The sequence below is a fragment of the Psammomys obesus genome, unplaced genomic scaffold (assembly GCF_907164565.1).
Source record: "Psammomys obesus unplaced genomic scaffold, mPsaObe1.curated_primary_1811, whole genome shotgun sequence".
Taxonomy (NCBI): domain Eukaryota; kingdom Metazoa; phylum Chordata; class Mammalia; order Rodentia; family Muridae; genus Psammomys; species Psammomys obesus.
Genome location: NW_026596234.1, coordinates 482,869 through 505,475, shown reverse-complemented (window position 1 = coordinate 505,475; position 22,607 = coordinate 482,869). Strand labels below are relative to the sequence as shown.

Genomic DNA, 22,607 nt, shown 5'->3' with positions numbered 1-22,607 from the left:
TGGAGAACAGGCTGCACACAGCTAAGGCAGTGATTGTAGTTTGTTCCCACCTTCCTGAATCTTCCAATTCTCCAACTATAAACGTAACAGCAAAGGGCTCCTCCACTCACAAAGATCTGCCCACAAGATGTCACTGTGTTTCTATGTCTGGGCCTTGAGTACTACCTTCACCAGCTGGGGCTTCTCAGGCCTGCAGTCCCAAAGATCATGCAGAACACCCAGCCTCCCATCTTAAAGACATCTTTCTTGCAGGCAGAGTTGCCTTCCACAGAACTCTGAGTTGTTAAGACTCAAATATAACTGCCCACGGAGAAAAACTGGGGAAGCCCACAGCATGACCTGGGAAGGGGTGTCATGGAGAACTGGTGGCCATGGAGCTGGGGCACCAGCCTCAGAAGCTTCCCTGAAAGCTTGATTCTAGGAATGAAACCTCTAACGACTTGGCACACAAGGCACTTCCTTTTGGTTTCTTTGGTTTAGGTGCTTCTTTCCCTCTCTGGCTTGAAACCCTCAATGTCCTTGTTTCAGCCTCCACAGTTCTACAATTACAGATATGTTCCTCCATGTGTGCTGTGTTGTAGTGCTAGGGATCAAACCCAGAGGTTCCTGCGTGTTAGGCAAATAATCTACCAACCGAACTACACATCCGCTCAGGCCCTTGTTTTGTCATTTTAATCCCAGAGTTTCCCCCTTTCTCTATCACAGAAGAACAAAACTTAGGCCAAGTTACAGCAAGATATGTGTTGAGGAGGCTGACACCACCAAGATTCCTTTGGCCTGGGTCTACCATATGAGTGAGGGGCTGTACTGTGATGCTCAGCGATGACAAAGGTGTTTTCAGGGAACTGCTCATCACCACGCTTGCCCATCCTAACTGACATGCCCAGGAAGAGCCACAGAAGGATGGTGGGTGTCATGGTAATCCGCTGCTAAGCCCCTTTGTCATGATTTTGTGCAGTGGAACAAATCCATGCCTTCCTGATCCTTGGGCAAGTACAGCGGCATGGCTCTCAGCACCGTGTCTCCACCTCTGGAGGTGCCGGGAAGGGTTTTGCTTACCAAGAAGTCGGGGCAGTAGATGCTGTTATGGTGAACATGGTGGCTTGGGCTACAGAGCTGCCTCTAACGGAGAGGACTCCACTCTTTCAAAGATAGGCACCCCAAGGAACTAAAGGATTAAACTCTATAGATCTTTAGCTTTGACATATAGCGTCATCAGCATCACTGAATCCAAGATCTAACTATATAGCTGAATCTGAACCTGGTACACAGGCTGGCTTGACCCTTATCATCCTCTTGCCTCTTCCTCCACCCTGAAGTCGAACCAACCAAGTGCTACCCCAGGTGAAGGTCAGGCAGAGTGACCCACCCTCAAACAATGGTAAATGTGGTTTTAAGGAAATGCAGGCTTTTCAAGACTTAATTACCTACAAGCTGAAAAACAAGACATAGTCTCTAGGAAAAGCTGGGTGGAGGTGACAGCACCCCACATAAGTTTCTATGAACTCAGCAAAAACAAGCACAGAAATAGTGAAAAGTTATTTTGTCCGTTTTTTGTTTGTTTGTTTGTTTGTTTGTTTTTGTTTGTTTGTTTTTGAGACATGGCCACATGTATCCCAAGCTGGCTTTGAATCTTCTATGCAACCATGGATGACCTTCAACTTAAAAAAAACATATATATTGTGTGTGTGTTTTGTATGTGTACCTGTCCACACAGGTACACAGAGGACACAGAGGACAACCTGTGGAAGTCTGTTCTCTTCTTCCAACTATATGGATCCTGGGTATTAAACCTGGGTTGTCAAGCTTAGTGGAAGACATCCTCATCCACTGAGCCAACCAAACAACATCTTAACCTTGAACTTCTGATAATCCTTACCTCCACTTCCCAAGCGCTCGGGAATGTCACATGTGGTGCTAGGGATTGAATTCAGGGCTTCGTGAATGCTAGGCCAGGACTCTCCTGACTGCGCTATATCCCTGGCCTCATCAGCAAAAAGACCTACAACCGGCTCTCAGACCTCAGGTAGCACACAGGACTTTCTTTAGGTTGGGGCAGGGGCTGGGTTCCGCTCACAGCAAGTCAGGCAGGTACTTCAGAGGCCCCTTTGTCCCTGCAGGGGTCCAGGGTGTTCTCTACCCTTCTGCCGACACGCCTATCAGGACACCTTGAGCCAGCTCGTGTGTGCCCCGCCCTCATGCCCCACTGGCACCCTGCACTCACCAAGGTATGCCGCTTCATGTGCTCCCGCCTAGTGAACTTCTTGCCACAGATCTCGCAAGGGTAGGGCCGCTCTCCGGTGTGTGAGCGCATGTGCCGCTTCAGGATGCACTGGTGCATGGCTGAGAAGCTGCAGTAGGGGCACTTAAACTTCTTCCTGATCACTGCGAACTCGTTCACTGAAAAGACAGTGGCAGGGACATTAGCACCTGGCCCCGCACAGCCAGCCAACCAACCTGCTCTGCCTCAGAAGAGACGGTCGGTCGACACGCTCATCAGAGCCCAGGAAGGTGGATACATGGCTCTCTGGAGCCTCTACAGGACAGACAACCTTCTAAGGCTCAGCTGAGAACAGATCAAGAGCTTCCCTCGGAGTCAGCAGCTTGCTATGGGAACAAGTGAGCCTGCACAGCTGTCTGCACCCTGTTCCCTACACCCACGACCCCACTGGACACCAAAGCATGGTGTTCGGCAAGGGTGCACTATATGCTACCCTGTTGAGGAATATAAGAAAAGCCAGCATTCAAGCCAGGTGGTGGTGGCGCACGCCTTTGATCCCAGCACTTGGGAGGCAGAGGCCTGCCTAATCTACAGAGTGAGTTCCAGGACATAGAGAGATGCTGTCTCACCCACCACCCTACCCCCAAAAGAAAAACCATCGTTCAAGAGTGGCGCAAGCACAAAAGCTAGAAATGATAGCCAAATGGTTTCATATAGTTCTGTCCTGACAATTGGACAGCACACTGTAGCAAGAACACCGCACTGTCATCTCTACTTAAGTGGATATAGTCAACTTCAAAAACTCAAGGACCTACTCCGAGTCCCCAGTGCTTTTCTGCTCTCGAGGTCCCAACCACAATGTGGGCTTGGAACTGAACAGCACTTAGAGCAGCCCTGAGGGCACCTGGGTGTGATAGCGCGAGGGAAATGCTTTTTGAGTCACGGGGAGCCCCATCCTCACGTGACAGAGCCTTTTATTTTCAGCTCTCCTGCCTTTCTAGGGACCTAGGATGTGCTTCCGGCAAGCGAACACTGAGCACTCTGTGCTAGATCTGGAGAGACCCTGAGCTCACACCTCGGATCTGCAAACCAGGCTGTGACACAGCACAGCAGGCAAGTGGTCATTCCTCAGAGCCCCGTGTACATTCCCAGTCTCCGAGTCCCCTGGGAAAGCCGAGAACACTGTCCCCAAGGCTTCCTTTTCCTTAAAATTTAAGAGTTTAGCCAGGCCAGGGTGGTGCACGCCTCTAGCCCCAGGACCTGGGAGGCAAAGGCAGATGGATTTCTGTGAGTTTGAGGCCAGCTTGTGCCAGTCTCTTTTCTGCTTCTTAGAGATGGAACCTGGAAAGATTCAAAACCCTTCCTAGACTGCAGCCATGGCCATTTGCATAAGAGATTTGAGGAACTGGGTATGGTAGCACGTGCTTGTCATTTTAGCACTCTGCAGGCTGAAGCAGGGGGATTACAGCAAGTTCAAGTTCAGTTTGAACTACAAACGGAGACACAGACCAGTCAGGGTCAAAGCCAGTCAAGGCTCTGTGTCAAAAAAATGAACAAATATGGCCAGGCATGGTGGCGCGCACCTTTAATCCCAGCGCTTGGGAGGCAGAGGCAGATGCATTTCTGTTTGAGGACAGCCTGGTCTGCGTAGGGAGTTCCAGGAGAGAAACTACATAGTGAGCCCCAACTTCAAAACAAATGAGAAAGAGGGGGAAGGAAGAGAGAGAGAAAAAGAGAGGCCTGCGAAGCATGTCCCATCCCTCAAGAGAAGAGCAGGACACAGACGTGTAAACAGCAAGCTCAATTGCTGTGGTCGCTGAGGGCTTGACTGGATAGTGAGCTCACGTGGCTGTCCCTGAGAAGCAGCACGGGCAGCCCTTCCCTTTGCCAGCCTCTACTCTTTATATAGATTTTTAAAAATACCCATAATGACGTCATGTTCATTTGTTTTCCTTTATTTTTTTTTAGGTCCTACTGGTTGAACCCAGGGCCCTCGCATGTGCTAGCCTTCTGCCACAGAGGTGTATTATCCTCAGCCCTATGTCTACTTTATAATTAGTTTTGTCCACGGAAATGTTACAGTGGGTCTCTACGAACAGCTCTGCCCAGAGCCTGAGAGGCAGAGCCTGTTTCCATGTGCTGTGCCTTTAGCCAACTCCAGTGCCCACAGCCAGGCGGGTATTCGAAGAAGCAGTGCAGCTCCTGCAGACAGGCCTTCCCAAAAGTGGGTCCCAGTAGGAGACTGGAGCATCGGGCAGCGATGGGAGACACAGGGACAAAGCAGCTGGCACTCGACTCTGCATGGCCAGGACTAGCAGGATACTCATGACATATGCCAAGTGACAAAAGCAACATAGATGTCTGGTCACCACCCACACCGCTCCAAAAAGGAAAAACATGAGCTGCTTTTGTCCTCTCCTTTTAGACCTTGACTTGGCTCACATTCCAGGCAGCAGAACACTGTTCCTCAGTCTAGTCTCACAGCTCCACAATGGCCTTTCTCACTCCCAAGATTCCTAATTTCCTCTTATCATATTTAAAATAAGCAGGCCACTCTAAGACAGAAAGGGAAAACGAGGAGCCAAGTTCCCACAATGTTTTCTTAAATGATATCTTGGGGTTGCAGCCACGATTTCTGTTCTTCTAGAAGTACAAAGATTAAAGCTGGGCATGGTGGTGCACGCCTTCAATCCCAGCGCTCGGGAGTCCATCTTGGTCTACAGAGTGACTGCTAAGATGGCTCAACCATTAAGAGGGCACACTATCCTTGCAGAGGACCTAAGTTTGGTTCCCAGCACCCAGGGCTGATCACAGCCACCTGTAACTCCAGTAACATGTAATCCCACACCCTCTTCTGGTCTCCATGGGCACCACCTCCCCACACACTTACAAAAATAAAATACTTAATTTTTTTTAAATTATAGGAGCTGAAGAAGCGACTCAGTGGTTAAGAGCACTTGATCCTGAAGAATCAAATAGTTCACAATTGTCTATAACTCCAGTTCTGGGAGGTCACGCCCTCTTCTGACCTCTATGAGCACCGGGTATGCACACAATTCAAGAAACATGCATACATATAAAATAAAAAGAAAATTTAAAAATGTAAATGGGACAAGTAAATATCATGAGAATATGGCCTCACAAAGGGCATGGGAGAGGGGCACCAAACATTTATGTGTGTGTATGTATACAGAAAAGAAGGTAAGCACTGCTCACTGCAGGAAAACGGCCAGTGAAATTCATCACATTAATAAGTGAGACTAAAACTGTAATCATCTTGACTGTTAGAAATTATTTAGTAAAATTCCACTGACACACTTTTTATGGCAAATAAAACTCTGTAAATTTTTTAATCTTTTAATTGTATATTTACATTTAAGCATAAAATTCAGAATATATGTTAATAAATACTTAGACAGAAAGCGTTTTTTGTTTTTTGTTTTGTTTTGTTTCTGTTTTTGTTTTGTACACAGGGTCTCACAGTATAGCGCTCTCTGTCCTGGAACTCACTGTGTAGACCAGGCTGGCCTCAAAGTCAGATGTCTGCCTGCCTCTGCCTCCTGACTGCTGGGGTTAAAGGCGTGCACCACTACACCTGACTATAGAAAGATTTTTTTTCCTTAAAAAAAAAAAAATAAAAAAACAAACAAACAAAAAAACAACTTAGATTGGACATGCCCCATGAACCCAACCCTTATGACAGGCTTTTCCCCGAGCAGAGATAGACAGCAGATAGGAGCTCTACACGTGTGCCACTGTCATCCCCGCCCTGCAAAGGCCGAGTTAGGACGCGGAGAGTTTGAGGCCAGTGTGGGCTATGTACAACACCTTAACTGCCTCTCAGCAGCTCAAGCACCGAGAGGCCCTCAACCTTACCAGAAAATGCAGGCCAAGCCAACTACCAAAAACAGGCCAAACTCTGCATTGTTAGCCAGTACACCTTGAGTCTGTAATACTTAGAAAACATCTTTTGAAACTGCCTATGTCCAGTGAAACATTGCTTCTCTTTTTGTAACATGCAGTTTGGTCTCCTATTTTTACTGCTGCTGAGCCACAGGATGCCACCTTCAGATGCCAACAATAACGCTCTGGCTGTAGAATCCACAAGTGGTCACTCAGGAACCTCTTCTTTACTCTCAAGAATGCAGAGAACCACCAGTGAGTGAGACAGGATAGGCAGGTTTGCTGAATGCACATGTAGACAGAGGAGTAAATGGACACTTCCAGAGTCATCATGGATGGTCATGTGCGTGCTTCTTCATGGAGTGACAATTTCCAAAACACTGCAACTGTGATGCATCTCAATGGAGCCAAAAAAGTTATGCCTCATTTTTCCACTTAAAAAAAAAAAAAAAGATTTGTTTGTTTATTTATTTATTATGTATACAACATTCTATCTGCATGTACACCTGCACGCCTGAAGAGGGCACCAGATCTCATTATAGATGGTTGGGAGCCACCATGTGGTTGCTGGAAATTGAACTCAGGACCTCTGGAAGAGCAGACAGGGCTCTTAACCTCTGAGCCATCTCTCCAGCTCCATTTTCCCCACTTATAAATGTACTTCGTGTGTTAAAATAATAAAATAAAATAAAATAAAAATAGACATTCAAATTATTTTCAGAATTAAAAAAAAAACACTTGTTATTACACGTATTTACTTCTTTGGGGGGACATACATAGGACAGTCAGATGACAGCTGGCAGGGGTTGGTTCTCGCCTTCCACCATGAGGGCTCCGGGGATCAGACTCAAGTAGTCAGGCTTGCTGGTAAGTGCCTTCACTTGCTGAGCCTTCTAGTCTTGCCCTGGGAAGTTTTAAATCTGATGTAAAGTGTACACATCTTAAGAATAATCTGCAGCATGCCTGGAGGATCCCCACAGGCCAATCAGAGCCAGCCCCGAAAGGCACTGAATGACTGCTCTGCTCTTCGGTTTTGCTATTCGAAGACTTGGTGTCTGTGGAGTCATCTGCCCGTGACTGACTGGATTCAGTCAGCATGGGTCTGCAGAGCTGCAGTCAGTCCATTCTTGCTTACTGCTGCATGGCATTCTTTTGTGCAAACGGATCACAACCTGCCCATCTCTGCAGATTCATCTGGGCCTAGTGGGCAGTGGCGCTGAAATGGTGCCTACAGGTGTGCCTTGGACACATGGATAAGGGCACCAAAGAATCACAGACCATTGGCTAAGCAACTTTTCAAAGTTTACAGTCCAACTCAAGCTACCTTTTGCGCTTAGTGAGGAGGAGGAGGACGCAGGACTTTTCTTCGGGGTAGAACTCCAGTTCTCCCATGTAGCTTACACACAATCTTCACCGTGGCCTCTAGCACAGCTGCTCATCCTTGTGCGCCAGTCTCTACTGCAGCAATTCTGAACAGCTTATACAATGTCAGTGTGCATCGGGTTCCCTTCTACTTTTTACCAACCATGGCCTCTAATTTCTGTACTTGAAGCTTTGATACAGGGGGCCCTGGAGGAATGGCAACTTCCAGGCCTGGTCATTCCCTACAGTAAATGACTTGCCAACTCGACAGTGCACATAATCACCAAAAAAGCCTAGAGGTAGGCACTCATCTCTCCCTGCTTCCTGACGGCAGGTACAATATGATGAGTTGCCTCCTCAAGCGTCTGTTACCATGACTTCCTCTCCACGGTGGACTGCACCCTTGCAATTGGGACCTAAAATACACCCTTCCTTCCTAAGTTGCTCATTGGGCATTTGATCACAGCAACGAGAAGAGTAATGTTCCAGAGCAGCTCAGAGCCTCACTCCTAACCCTCCTCTACGGACTCCCATACCTAGAGCCACGGCTGCCTGCCTTAGAACCCTGGAGCAGGGGCCCCTACAATCCCTCACCTGGTTCTTCCCACGGGAACCACAGCAAGGTTCTTGCCTCCATGTCCTTCCCTCCCTCTGCCTCCCAAGTGCCCGGTGCTTCCCTGTGTGGCTCCGGCATGGTGAGACATGCCTCCTATTTCTAAAGGTCAGGGATACAGTAAACGTCTTCCCTTAGGACTTCCTTTCTATGTCTCTGGGACTTACCACAGCTGATTAAAACTCAAACACGGGCGGGGTGCATGCTTATGCGGGAACGCTCTTGCCTGCTGAGCCATCTCTGCCCCTTTTTTCCGTGCCCTGTTTGTGAGCCTGCTCTGTTTCAGGGCACCTTTACTTCCCTCCTGCTACTTTCTTTACATTTGTGTGTTTGTTTCTTTACATTTTGCGGGTTTTTTCCCTCTCCCTTCTTGACATGGAAATTCAAAACCTTCCTTTTTCTCTCTAAAGTACAATTATTTATAAGCTGTTATGGAGGTAGTCTACGGTTTGATAGAATGTAATCCTAATGCCAGCAATGCAGAGGCAGTCGCGTCCTGACATGAGGCCAGCCTCAGCTACAAAGAAAGCCTTACCTCGAAGCACAAAACGTAGCTGTGAACAGTAGCACACTCCTTTAACCTCAGCACTTAAAGAGACAGAAGCAAAGAAAATCAGGAGTACAAGGTCATCCTCAACTACACAGTGAGTTTGAGGTGAGTCTGGGATATAGGAGGAGACGGAGTCTCAAGAAGACATAAGCTAGAGTGGTCACTCTGCAATATAAGCTGAGGCAGGGAGATCCTGAGTTCGAAATCAACCTAGGCTATTGTTCCAAAACAATAAAAGGAAGGAAGGAAGGAAGGAAGGAAGGAAGGAAGGAAGGAAGGAAGGAAGGGTTGTGTGCTGTCTAGTGTCTTCCTGCTCCTGGGTTCGAACCTCAGTTTGCAGGTCAGTCAAAGCACTGCTCTGCAGTCTTGGCCTTTGATGTTGTTGTGTATGGCCCCAGCTGGTCTACACTGGTAAAACTTTCTTCCTATGAGTTTGGAATACTCTGCACTTGAAGGCGTAGAGTTCCTAACTGTATTGTTAAAGGCCAACATGTCTGTGAATATAGACACAGATTTTTTATTTTTTTGAGACAGAGTTTCTCTGTGTAGCCCTGGATGTCCCGGAACTCACTTTATAGATCGGGCTAGCCTCGAACTCACAAAGATCCGCCTGCCTCTGCCTCCCAGGTGCTGGCATTAAAGGCGTGTGCCACCATGCCTGGCTTAGACACAGAACAACTTTCTGTGTACAGGAAAAGAATAAGATCTTGTAACCAGATGGGTTTACTCCAGAATTCAAGGTTGAGTTAGCAGCACTGAAAACTGTTCAAATCCCCTCTATCCTTGCTGAAATTCTTGCTTGCTGCTCGATCAGTTACAGAGAATGCTGAAAGCCAAGTCATAATCAAGAGTCTTCTACATCTCCTAGTTCTCCCAACTTCTGCTTCCTAGTCTAAAGGTTGAGCTATGAAGCACGCACCCAGGACTATCCCTTCCATCACCATGCACTGACTTTAAAATTACTGTGTGGTACTTGCTTTCTTTAGGATAGTGTTTGCTTGGTGTATCTTTTTTTTTTAAGTCTTTTTGTTTGTTTGTTTTTTAATCCCTTTGCTTTTAACTTTTCTGTGTCTGTCATATATAAACTTAAAAAAAAAAAGGCAGGCAGTACTTTAGTGCCTACTTCCCCTAGCAGTACACTGAATTTCTTTTCTAAACAAAACAAGCAAACCTTGACTAGGAATGCAGCTCAGCTGATGGAATGCTTGCCTGGCAGGTACAGAGTCCTGGGCTCCAGCACCAGCACTACAGAAACTGGCACAGTGGCGCACACCTGTAATCCTAGAGCTTTGGAGGGAGAGGCAGAAGGATCAAAAGTTCCCCAGGTCATCTTCAGCAACTTAGCAATTTTAAGGACATCCTAGGCCACAAGAGGCCCTATCTCAAACAAACTTTTTAAAAAGTAAATAGTTGTATGTATGTGTGTATTTATCTGTTTGTTTGTTTGTTTTTTGTTTGAGACAAGGTTTCTCTATATAACCCTGGCTGTCCTGGAACTCACTCTGTAGACCGGGCTGTCCTTGAACTCACAGAGATTAAAGGCATGTACTACTATCGCCTGGCAATTTTTGAAAAAAAAAAACACAACAGTACACACCTGTTATCCCAGCACCTGGGAAGCTGAGGCAAGAGAAGCATGTGAACCCAGAAGTTCAAGCTAACTGGAGTTAGAGTCCATCTGGTGTGTGTGTGTGTGTGTGTCTGTGTGTGTGTGTGTGTGTGTGTGTGTGTGTGTGTGTGTAAGAAAGCCTGACAAATTTCTGAGGGGGAATATTTAATCCATTTATAGTAATATAAGGATTTTTTTCCCCTTTTCTTGAGCTTAGGGTCTTGTTTGCTATATAGCTCAGGTTGGCCTCAAACTTGCCATATTCTTCTTGCTACAGCATCCTGAGTGCTGCTTTGTAGTTGCTCATGCACTAGGTTCAAGCCTCTCGTGATTTTCTATTCATCCTTCATCTTTTCTTTTAATGTGATGTGTGTCTGTGTGTGCATGCACACACACATGCATGTACATGTATGGGGAGACTGGGGATACCTATATTCACTTCCTTTGAGACCGGGTCTTTTCTTGTCCTGGAGCTTACCAATTAAACTAGACTGACTGGCCAGTGAGCCAGAGGGACGCTGTTGTCTTGTTCCCCACTGCTGGGACTGCAAGTGTGCACACCTGCACTTCCGGCTTTTTATATGGCTCTGGAGATGGAAACTCAGGGCCTTGTGCTTGGGGCTATCTCCCTAGCCCCTTGTCCTGTATCCTTTTGTGCGAGTATGTTCAAACGTCGTTCTATTTTTCTTCTCCATCAAGACTTTCAGTCGTTTGTGAAAGGCTTGCTGTGTTCTTACTATTCTTAGTCATTATTCTCTGTGACTGTGTAGAGAATTCAAGAGCCTGTCAACATGTCGGCCTCTTCGTTATCATTTTACTTCTGCTTAAGCTGAAACACCACAAAAGCAGTCTCTGGCATTGTGCCAGGTCAGATCTTGTGTTGCTCAGAGTCACTCAGCACATCAACCTCCTCCTCCTCAGCCTGAGGTCCACTGATCTAAGACTGCCTTCCCTTACTGTTCCATTGTCTGTGTAGAATGTTCTCACTCCTGTGGGTGAAGGCTCCAGGGTTATAACCTTTCCCCGAAGGCAGCTTTGCTCTCTGGCTCGGAGGCTCCCAAAGGGCCACAGCCATGCACGTCAGTGTTCCCTGAAGAAAACATGCTTCTGGCTGCGTTGAAAACTCTTCCCCACACGTGCCTGCACAGTGTTCTCTGCTGCTGTTGTTTTGTCTGGTGCTCTTGAAGCTTCTGAATCCCTTGATAGGACACTGTGGGACAACTCAGAGTTGCTATCTTCTCTGCTACTGCTCCTGTCTCTCTTCTGTCCTGCCCCTTGGAATGTCAACCATGCACACCAGCCACCGTCCCTGTGCTCTGTTTGTTTGGCAACCACTTTTCCCCTTGAGCCCAGGCATTTACCACAGGCCATCTGTTGTCTTCTGCTATGTCAACTGTTTTCAAGTTACCCAATGAATTCTTTCTTGTTTTTTTGTATTCTTCTGGTTTTTTTTAGACAGGATATCTTGTAACCCAGGCTTGTCACATATTCAATAGGTAGCTGGGGCTGAACTCCTGATTCTCCTGCATCTACCTCCCAAGTGCTGGGGGGTGGGGGGGGGAGCATTATAGTTGTAAGCCACCATGTCTGGTTTACAGCAAATTCTTCATTTTTGATACTGCATTGCCAGCTCTAAAATGTCCACTTGATTCTGTTTTAGAGAGTCCAATTATCTTGCAATCTTCTATCGTTTATCCTGTCTTCATTTCTTTCATTTCCTTGCCTGTGTGTCCACCCTTGAAGCTACAGGGCCTGTGTCTCGGGACACCCTGTTATCTTCTGCTCAATGCTGGATACTCAGTGTTAAGGCAGAGGAACCTCAAGTGAGGTGATCTTCCCCCAGATGGTGAATGCTGCTGTCTGTTGTAGTTGGCTTTCACAGAGACAGACAGAGCCTGGAGAATGGCCTGACCCTGTGATGTTCCGTCTCAGCCCCAAGCGCTGGGCTGTTTTGGGGCTGTTTTACTCTGGGCCCTAACCTGAGAGCACAGGGCTGCCTCCTCTGCCCACCTGGCCTAGGCTCAGCTTCCTGCTTGTTCTGGCTCTGCTATTTAACTGGGATGGCCTCCAGACTTTACATGTCTTGTGTACTTTTGGAGTGTCACTCTCGTGTGTATGAAGGGTATTCTGGGCACACCAGTGCAGAGTGGGGGTACCTTATCTGTAGTTTCCTGCTTTTGGTAATTTTGGCCCTTAGTAACACCTTGAAGAACCACCTCTGCATCAGTGGCACAAACACAGCCACTCTATGCTCACTCTAGTAAATGTGTCTGTGACACCCCTAGAGTGGAGGTGCACCTCCTCAAGGCCTCACAACAGGGCTGCCTTAGAACTTTGTGCCCGCTGAGTGACAGCTGGGCTTTCCTGTGTTCCTGCAGCTGGACTTTTGATGTTTTGTTTCCTTGTTTGTTTAGGGGAGAGGGGCACAGTTTTTCAGATGTTTGCTGCCTAGAAGGTAAGTCCAATACACACTGATTGTGAATGAAGCTGGAAGCTCAAAGAGTTTTTCAAAGATTTTGAGCTGAGTGTGGTGACATGTCTGTGCAGCCCTAGCACTCAGTAGGTGGAGGCAGGAGGATCACACATTCGAAGTTATCTACAACAACAAAGTAACTTGGAGGCTAATCTGAACTATCTGTAAATGAACAAATAAATTTTCTTGCTACATCACACATTGTCAAAATGCTTACGGTGCATACTACATTATCCATTTAAGACGAAGTCTAACTTACAGAGTCAGTGCTACCAGAGTGTCAATAAGTGAAAGCATACATACTCAGTTACTTTTCTAGAAGTAAACATCCGTGTTTGCGAGCCTACCTCTGTGGTTTGAAGAATTTCCAAACACGTAGTGTCTTGTGGCAGTTAATAGTCTCATACAGAGAAAGCCAACTTCCCACTACTGAAACTCCTCAGGAAAGATGAATGTCACATATTGATACAGCCTTTAAAATGTTTCGAAATCAATCCCCCTCGGCAATACCTTAACGAAACATTTCAGTGAAAGGAGGTTCAGGTGCGTCCAGGAACCTGCTGGAGATTTCACAGACTTGATGGCTGCAGTTTTAAGAAGGGTAGCACTAGCAGAACCGATGGTGCGGCCAGCCATCTAGTCCACGCAGGTCTGCACCCCTCTCACTTAGTATCAACCATGAAACATTTCTTTTTTTTTTTTTCCAGATTTTCTGGAACCTGTCCAAAATTTTAGGTTGTTAAAAAAAAAAAAAAAATCGACTCGAGGCTAAGGGCACACTGGGTGTCTCCAGATTGTAACTCTTCAAGCGGGCCCCAGACTTACTTCTCCCCACAGGCTGCCCAACTTCCTAACCTCCAATGCCACGCCCCTAGCTGTCATGGTCCTTGCACAGGGTCAGTTGGACTCATCTATACCACAAGTGCCGAGAGCTGGACTTCTCCATCTTCAGAGCTTGTTCACTGTCACAGAGACTTCACAATGGGGACAGGCACAGGTAGACCTGAGTACTCACAGCCAACATGTGTCACCTGACTGATTCTCCCAGACACCTGCCCGCTCCACAGATGGCCCATCTAATTACTCTAGAACATTTCTGGGCCCTCTTGCTATTTGGCAGAAGGTGAGTCCTCCTCTGGCTTCCTGGCACCCACCATGCTTCTAACCACCTGCTCTTGATGATGAGCTAGTATCAAAGCCAACACATTTGCCAAAAGACCAGCAAGAGCAGACACATAGGATGTTTGTTTGTTTGTTTGCTTCTTAAAAAACAAGTACAGTTTTCGAAATTCAACACTTGGAGGGACGCAAAGTGCAAGATGTCATGACTACACTTAGTCCTCGGATCTGTATAGAAAGTTAGAGGTCTGTGGCTCTGTTTTCCATGGACTGGAGACTGTCTCTGTATGCCTGCTCAAGTCAGCAACCCAGTGTGAACTCCTCACTGGGAAGCGGGGGTACGCCTGCCCTGCCCACTAAAATGCGCTGACATAACTTTACCTGGAAACTTGTGGAGGACTGGAGACCAGACCATTGTCAACACATGCTCTGTTTCTCACACATACACCTGCCATCACCTGCTTTGCCGCATGAAGCCACACTCCGCATGAAGCACTGGGCAGGCTGCAGCAAACGGACACAGTAGTAGAGCCTTGAATACTGGAGCCAGGCTGGAGCCAATGTGAACACATCATTCAGAGATGACAAAAGGTGCCTGAGGAGGTCTCTCCTGCCTGGAAATCAGGGCAAGGCACAAAGGTATCTTTCTGTTCCCATGGGACATCTTCATTGTGGGCTTCTCAGATGGCTTCAGTATAGGGCTGTTAGTACCTAAGGCCACCTGGCACAGCTACCCCAATTCTGAGCAAAAGCATCCAGGCCTGTGAGAGGGATGCTGGCCAAGGAGGTGCTAGAGGCTTGTTCCCAGCATCCTGGCTGGAGAGAACCAGCTGGAGCCAAGTCCAGCAACAACGGCCCAGCCTATTGTCCAGGTCACACGAGGTGTTAACCTAGAACCAGAGACAGATGTGTTACAAAGCATAGGTGGAAGAAAAGTTGGGTAAGATTTTTATAGACAACACACGTTATCACCCCTCACTCACCTGGTCACTGTCCAGATTCTACAAAGACAACCAGTCACTGGCCACCTGGAAAGGAAGGCTGTCATTAATTCCCAACAAAACAGACGCGCAGAAGGCAAGCCACCAGTAGAACACTAACACTGGAACTACAGCTTTAGGAAGATCATTGAGGAAGAACACCTAGTTAACTTCAGAATCCACTGTTTGAAGCCATATTCTTCTTGAAGACTTCTGCTTTTGTTTTTTCTGAAGGCAGCAAACAAACAGGCCTCCTCTTGGCTGGCAGTGACCCCTGCAGCCTCAAGAACAGGAAAAGGACTCCATCTGTTGGGCCCAAGCAGCAGGAGGTCTGAGTGCAGAGTCTCCGATGGCAGAAGCTCACACTAACCGGACACAGACAAAGCCTGATAGAGACAGCCATTCTCTTCAGCTTTAGGAACAGGTGCTATATGAATCAAATTGTCTTTGTCAGAATAAAACCCAGCAAAACAAGGTCAGAGAAATTCCTTTTCTGATTTTGCTTTTCTTGAATTGGGATCTCAATATGTTGTCCAGTCTGGTCTTGAACTTGTGAGCCTAAGCTCACCTCAGCTCCTCAGAGAAATATTCAAATCAGGCACAAAGCATTTTAATTTAGCACACGTCACTGTGGGAGTGAAGCCGGCATTGGTGAAAGCTAATGGCTCTGCCCACCGGGAAGGCTGAGCTGAGCATGAAGAGAGGCTGGAGGCAGGCAGGCTCTTAAGGCCCTTACGTGGTCCAAGTCCTTATTCTGCACTTTGCTCACTGGACAAGTCCCAAGATACATCATTCATTGGTTCTAGGCTGCCCAGGTGTGGCTGGTGGCCCCTAAGTCTTACCTGGGGTGGGGAGGCAGTGCTGGTTCCCCGGGCTCTGTCTCCTGGGGAAACATAAGTACGTAAGTAGGTAGAGAAGTATGCACTCTGCTCCAGTGTTCCCCATGCACACCTCAGAAGCACTGTCAATGTTCTTGAGGAGTGCCGCTGGCTAGGGCACAATGCCAGGGTATGGCTGGAGACAGGGTTTTTGGAACTTTTACCAACTGGCCAATTCCAATAGCAGGGGTCCTTACTTGTCTTGGATGGGGTCTCACTCTAAGAGCAAAATGAGTCCAAAAAGGAACTGGCACTGAAAACTGTAACTTACAGGAGCTGGCTCTGAGAGCCAAAACCCCTGACAAGAAATCCAAGATGTTCCAGCCCATATCCAGCTGAACATGTAGCTTGTGAAAGCCCATGGTAGGAAATGAGCTAACGTTCCAGATCAGTCTAGAATTAGGCTACAGTACTGGGCTGCTTGTCTAAATACCATAAGGAAATATTCTTTAACAGTCTCTAAGCCGAAACAAGCCGCCTTTGTTCTCTGTAGAACAGATCCCTGGGCCTCTGGCCTGTGAGGCCTGTGGCCACAAAAAGAAACACATCCAGTCAAATATTATGCCAAATATTATGGGCAGGTTTTGAAGGTGGATAGCCAAGCCCTTAGGACCTGAAAGGCATATGGAAACTTCACACAGGATATAACTATGCTGTACAGTTCTCAAGGGACCATCCATCAGTGTGCTTGGGGCTGGCACTTTTAGCACCTTGGGGTCATCAAAGATAGTGAAAATGGTGGCAGGGTCTGGGGTGTCATAGCCTCCTAAGGCCAGCTGGTCTTACTTGCTCTTGTAAATTGTGAAAGGGAGTGCCTACAGTACCTTCCTCAGGGCTCACAGAAGACAGAAAGGTCTTCTGTGGTCTAAGCCTCAGATGGCTCAATGTGCACCCACAAGGTATAAAACAGTAGCAGAGTGAGCTAGGAATGATATCTCCCCTGGTTTCTCTTCAGTGAACAGTGACTATGAAAAGACAAGTTGTCAGCCTATTGTTGAAAAGTCAACCTTAATCAAAAGGAATTACACAGAGCCCTCTTCTAGGGACATCAGGTACAAGAATGGTGATAGAGTAATGAAGCCACCACCCTGTAGAATTGATTAAGCCTACCTACAAAAAGGAACTCAATTTGTGGTTTTTTTCCTAGAACGTTCTAGAACCAACCAGAGATAATTTCTGAGTATCCATTGCTTTGCACTATCCGCGCACATGCTTAAAAATCTGTCAGAGGGGCTGCAGAAATGGCTTGTGGGCTAAGAGTGGGTACTGCTCTTCCAGAAGACCTGAGTTCAGTTCCCAGCACCCACATCAGGCAGCTGTGAGCTGCCTGTAGTTCTAGCTCCAAAGGGATCTGGCATCTTCTTCTGGCCTTTATAAGCACATGGCAGGCACACATGCACACACACACATCCACACACACATTTTACACACATGCCCACTCACATAAAAATAAAGTACATACTTAAAACCCTGCAAGCGCAGGGTTTGCTGGTGCACACCCCTGTCATCCTAGCACTTGGGAGGTAGAGATAGAAGGGTCACAAGTTCAGGGTTAGCCTTGGCTACATAGCAAGCTTGAAGCCAGCCTGACTACATAAGACCCTGCCTCAACAAACAAACAAGCAAACAAACAAACAAACAAACAAACAAAAACCCAAAACAATAATAAGAGAAAAATCTGTATCTTAACCAGGCAGGACTGTAATCGTAGCTCTCAAAAAGAATGAGACAGGAGACTCGAGCTCTATCTGAGATTCACAGCAATCTGATCAACTTATCAAGTTTCTGTCTCAAAATGAAAATGAAAAAGAACTGGAGAGTGTGGCAGAGCACTGGTCTCCTATGCTCAGGGCGTACGGTCAGTCCCCCAGCACAAAAATAACAGTATTAAATCTTTAAATTCCACTGAATTCCCATACAAAATTGCCATGACCAGACCACATCTATACCAGCGTGTGAACACAGAGTCAGGTCACAGCTAGGCACCAGTGCTTCTCACCCTATACCACAGACAAGCTACCGCACCACGTGGAGTTGCTAAAATGTCACCATTCTCCAACAAACATCCCACACCCACTGGGCCCTGTGTCCTTTGGGCACTACAGCGGAAGTTTCCGCACTACCTGGACAAAGCTTGCTACCAGCAACTCGTGTGCTAGTTATGAGTCCCAACACGAAGCCAAAGCCAGCTGGACACAGCGGCCAGAAATCCTTGACACCCTGTCACCAGGGTGATCTTCTTTCCCCAGCGCCTCTGCGGAGCTCCTCAGAGTTGAGGCACAAGCCCCGAGCAAGCCGCCTCCCGCTGAAGGGAGGAGAAAAATACACAACCACGCACTGGGCATTTCAAATGTATCTGGCATTCCTGGGTATATACCCCTAGGCAGGAGGCCTCCCACCACCTCCCTCCTCCCTGACGCCTGCAGCTCAAAGGATACATTGCTAGAACCGGACAGTGAGCTGGTTGTTTAGGCGGGGTACTCAAGGAGGTTCGTGGAGTGGGGCTGGGCCTCCTGCCTGAGTCAGCCACTCAACTCTCCTCAACTCATGACAACCCAGCTCCACTGACAGGAAAATAAAAACACATTGTACTGCCAACCACATAATTCCTGAAAGCCCACAAGGTGATGAAGAAAAGCACCAGTGTGTGCCTGATACTTTTCTCCAGGTGTCCAAAGCAACAGACGACTTCACAGGGAAACGTGTCTTGATCATACTTCACGGACAGTCCTTGCTTCTGCTCCACAGGGGCAGGTAGCAGAGCAGGCCACCCCTGTTCGCCTGGCGGCTACAAAGGCACGTGGGGCGCTGCCTAGTACACCACCGCAGAGACAGCCAACAGCAAAATCAGCACTATCCGTCCCTGCCACAGCCCCACACACAGCCAGGCGTCTTGGGGTACAGCTAGTACTGTCCATCGTGGACGCTCACGGTGGACCTTGCCCCAGTGAGACAAACCACACACTCTGGAAATCAAGAATTTATTTCTGAATATTTCCATGTTTCGTTCTAACGCAGCACAGTACCAGGCGAACTTCGCTTGGGGTTGGAAAATGATGTTTAAAGTAACCTACTCATTCTTTAGCATCTACCAGCCCAGCAGGCGTGTTTCATGCACCATACATAGTTAAAGTTCTATGGTTCACACCCAAACCCCAAAATCCTGCCACTAAACAAACAAACAACAACAACAAAAACACAGGCCCTCAGTGTACAGCCCAGGTTAATTCACACTCACGGTCCTTCTGCCTTGGCCTCCTCAGTACTGGGAGTACAGGTGACCACCACCACACCCAGAATGATTCTGTGAACTTCTAGCCATATACATAGAAAATAAAAGGGCACATTCATATGAAAGCAGTAGCATATTTAGGATATTAAAAACAAATAAAGATGTCATTGAAAATACATTGAGATATATTAAAATATATTGAAATGGTATTAAAAATATCATTGAAATGACAAAAACATCAAACCCAAAAGCTGATTCCACCTGTGAAGGACCGAAGAGCATGAGCCCTGCTAATCTGCAGAAGTACAGGGGTATATGCTAAGCCTCAGAGGGGGTCACAAAGAGGCCTTTGTGTCCTACACTATCTTCAAGCTTTATGAAATACAGACAGAGAAGTAACTCATAACCAGAAGAGAGATCTGAGAAAGAAGATGCTCATTTACAGCCCCCTCCCAGAAGGCTACTATCCTGGCATGGCTACAGCACTTCCTGGAGCCTTCTTGGGTCATGAAAGACAGCAGGACAAGAAGGAAATTTCTAGAGCCAGGCATGGTGGTGCACGTCCGAAATTCCAGCACACTGGGAGGCAGAGGCGGGCAGATCTCTGTGACTTCAAGGCCAGCCTGGTCTACAAATTGAGTCTAGGACAGCCAAGGCTACACAGAGAAACTCAATCTCTAAAAACAAACAAACAAACAAACAAACAAACAAACAAACAAAAGTGTCTTTCTCAAGTTCCCTGAGGTCAGACCTGGAGGCCCCAAATATCCTGATGCAGAAAGTGAAATCAGGCTGGCCATGCCCTCTGACTCTGTTTACTGCATGTCCCTAGCAAAAATCAGGCTAAATTTCCTTTGAACAGAGCTCATGCCAAAGTGAAGCTACTAGATACAGAAATGATAAAAAACCTGCAGACCATTTCCCTCATTACAAAACTACTCTTAAAGACAAACAATATCTAGGGAACCAGGGAACCAAGGAACGAGCGAGCTGGGAGTTGATACCACAGCCTGCCCTGAAGGGGGAGTTTACACTCTATTTATTGGACACACATGTCCTGTGAGTATGAAGAATGAGAATAATCCAGACCTTGCCTCACCTCTACTGTTTCGTGTTAGCCACAAAAACTGTTAACTTTCAGAACTCCTCTGTTCATGTGAGTTCCAGGTGCCCCAAATCTCCTGTAACCACCCTATGAACTGCCCCAATACTCTGGGGCCTTGAGCACTCCAACAATCTCTGCCCATAAATCTGTTTTGTTCTTGAGATATTCACCACACTGGCTTGTCCAAGCCATGTTCAACACTCTCAGATGCTGTTCATTTTACAAGTCACAAAAGCTATGGATTAGCCCCATACCTGTTTCTCAAATGTGGAAGACAGGCCTAAAAGTGTTTTGTTTTTTTATTTTTTTGGAAAGCATGCTTAATCCCAGCCTGCCTTCATGGCCACTTGATGGGTAACTTGGAAATAAAGAGAGCAGACATCATTTTTCACCTGTAGTCTTTATTTGCCATAAGCAATTTGCATAATTCCTCAGACCAATACAAAAGCCCAACAGTGTTTTAGTGCTTGTAGAAACAAAACTGTGAACATTTTCCAAAGTGCCAGCATCAAAGGAGACTAGAAACTGTCCTGTAATTCCGTGGCTTGGAGGATGACCAGTCGCCACTATACATGTCCTTAGGCTTCTTGGGATAGGATACTCATCATGTTCCCAACTCAGTGTCTCCAGTGTGGGGTGTGTACCTTCCTCCCCAACAGAGAGAAAGGTATCAAGTCATTTTCTCACACTCATGCTGAGTACCAGATAAATAGGAAGCTGTGGAGATAGGCTGGTGCCCAGGGTAGTCCCGCCATTCTCTCAACATCACATAGGTGGCTGCTACAGCCAGCATGTACTATGACAAGGGGGCAGCCTGTCCTGTGGCTATGAGCTCTGCGGATGCTAACACCTCCTATCTCACAGAAGAAGGCAGTCAGGGCAGCCAGCTGCCAAACAGCAAGTGCCCTTTACCTGCGGCATTGTAAACCTCAGACAGACACACTAAGGTCTTAAATGCAGCATCCAACTCCTTTTTAAAAATAAACACGTGACCCGCACGCTCTAGCAAGAACAAAGCAAGCTCCACATCCCTGGGTCAGTGGCTCTCTGCATGTCTCCTACACAGAACAAATCCCAGCACAAAGGCTGGGCAGAGGGACCAGCAGAGGGAGCCAGTGCCTGTCCCTTGGACACAAAGACCACATCCTGCACCAGACCTGCCACAGGCTCAGAGGGGGCCTGTGGTTTTAGGTTTACTAACTGCATGTAGTATTAAGCTCGGTGGTTTAGATGCTTCAGATTTGAGCACAAAACTGTCCAGCAAGCACCCACTGCCCCCTCTTGCTGCCCAGCAACACGTAACAACTGCCTTCCTGTTCTGTAAAGCAAGCATGTTGTTCCCATAGGACTCAAAGCCTCCTGAAAGACCTTGAGGGAGTTGAAAGGTGGCTGGCTGCAACCCACAGCCAATCTGCCTGACAGACAGGCTAACCACAGCCTCACCCTCGGTGACGCCAGGGGCCTGAGAGTTGAAATGGGGTGCTTACAATCAAAGGAGGACACGGCGACACGCCACAAGTTGCACTTACGGGACAGTGAGTGGGCACCTTTGGGCAGGTACTCGAACAGAAGCGGGCCGTCGTCACCGAGCACGTCAGCCTTGAGTGACAGCAGGCTGTTCTTACTCATGAGCGCCGCGCGGAGGTTGGCCACTGCGGTGGCCTGGTGCAGTGCTTCCTCCTTCTCTGGGGTGAGGGGCGGGCCCAAGTAGCTGGTCTCTCCTCCCAGGAGGCCCTCTTCGATGTGGGCATAGAGCTCTGCTCTCTCTCCTCGGCTGTCCGAGCTGCTGGCCTCGGTGACTGTCAGGTCCACATCTAGGGATGGGGGGGTGGGGAGACACACAGGTCACTTGGGGCTATTTCAACTGGGAAATGAAGGCAATCAGGAGGATAAAGGCAATGAAGCTTCAGTCCAGTCCAGCCCTGTGGAGGGTTAGGTATTTAGCACAGTGGTAGAGCGCTTTCCTAGCGTACAGAGGGTCCTGGGATCAGTCCTCAGCTTTAGGGGAGGGGGGTGGGGGAGAGACAAAACAACAAAAAGAACAATCCAGCCCTGTTTGGCAATGGGTTGTCAGAAACCAGAAGCACTAGCAACGGAACATAAAAACTGGACTTCGGCACACATAAAAACCGGGTGCCAGGTGTGGCAGGGCATGCCTGCAGTTCCAACACTTAGGAGGAAGAGTCAAGAGGACCAAAAGTTCAAGGTTATTCTCACTTACATGGTCAGTTTGAGACCAGCCTGGGTCATATGAGGTTCTGTCTCAGAAATAAAACGAAACGCAAAATAAATAAATAAAACCTGACATGCTTCAATGACCACCTGCAAAACAGAAAGATATGTAGGCCATACAGTTTGGTTTTTCTGAGACAGGGTTTCTCTGTGCAGCCCTGGCCGTCCTGGACTCACTTTGTAGACCAGGCTGGCTTTGAACTCACCTGCCTACCTCTGCGTCTCTGAGGGTTGGAATTAAAGGCGTGCGCCACCAATCTCAGCTACCTATTCATATTTTGAGACGAGGTCTCAAGCACACCGTGTTAGCCTCTAGCTACCTTTGTAGCC

At 47.5% G+C, this 22,607-nt stretch overlaps 1 protein-coding gene across 1 annotated transcript in view; it reads right to left on the bottom strand.

Moving 5' to 3' along the window:
* Positions 1-22,607, bottom strand: part of Zbtb46 (zinc finger and BTB domain containing 46) — a 66,310-nt gene that overhangs the window by 3,254 nt on the left and 40,449 nt on the right. The window contains exons 3-4 of the mRNA XM_055596116.1: positions 21,575-21,859; positions 2,225-2,400 (exon numbers count right to left, since the gene is read on the bottom strand). Of these exons, the coding sequence (XP_055452091.1) occupies positions 2,225-2,400; positions 21,575-21,859 (461 nt within the window). The remainder of the gene's footprint in view (positions 1-2,224; positions 2,401-21,574; positions 21,860-22,607) is intronic.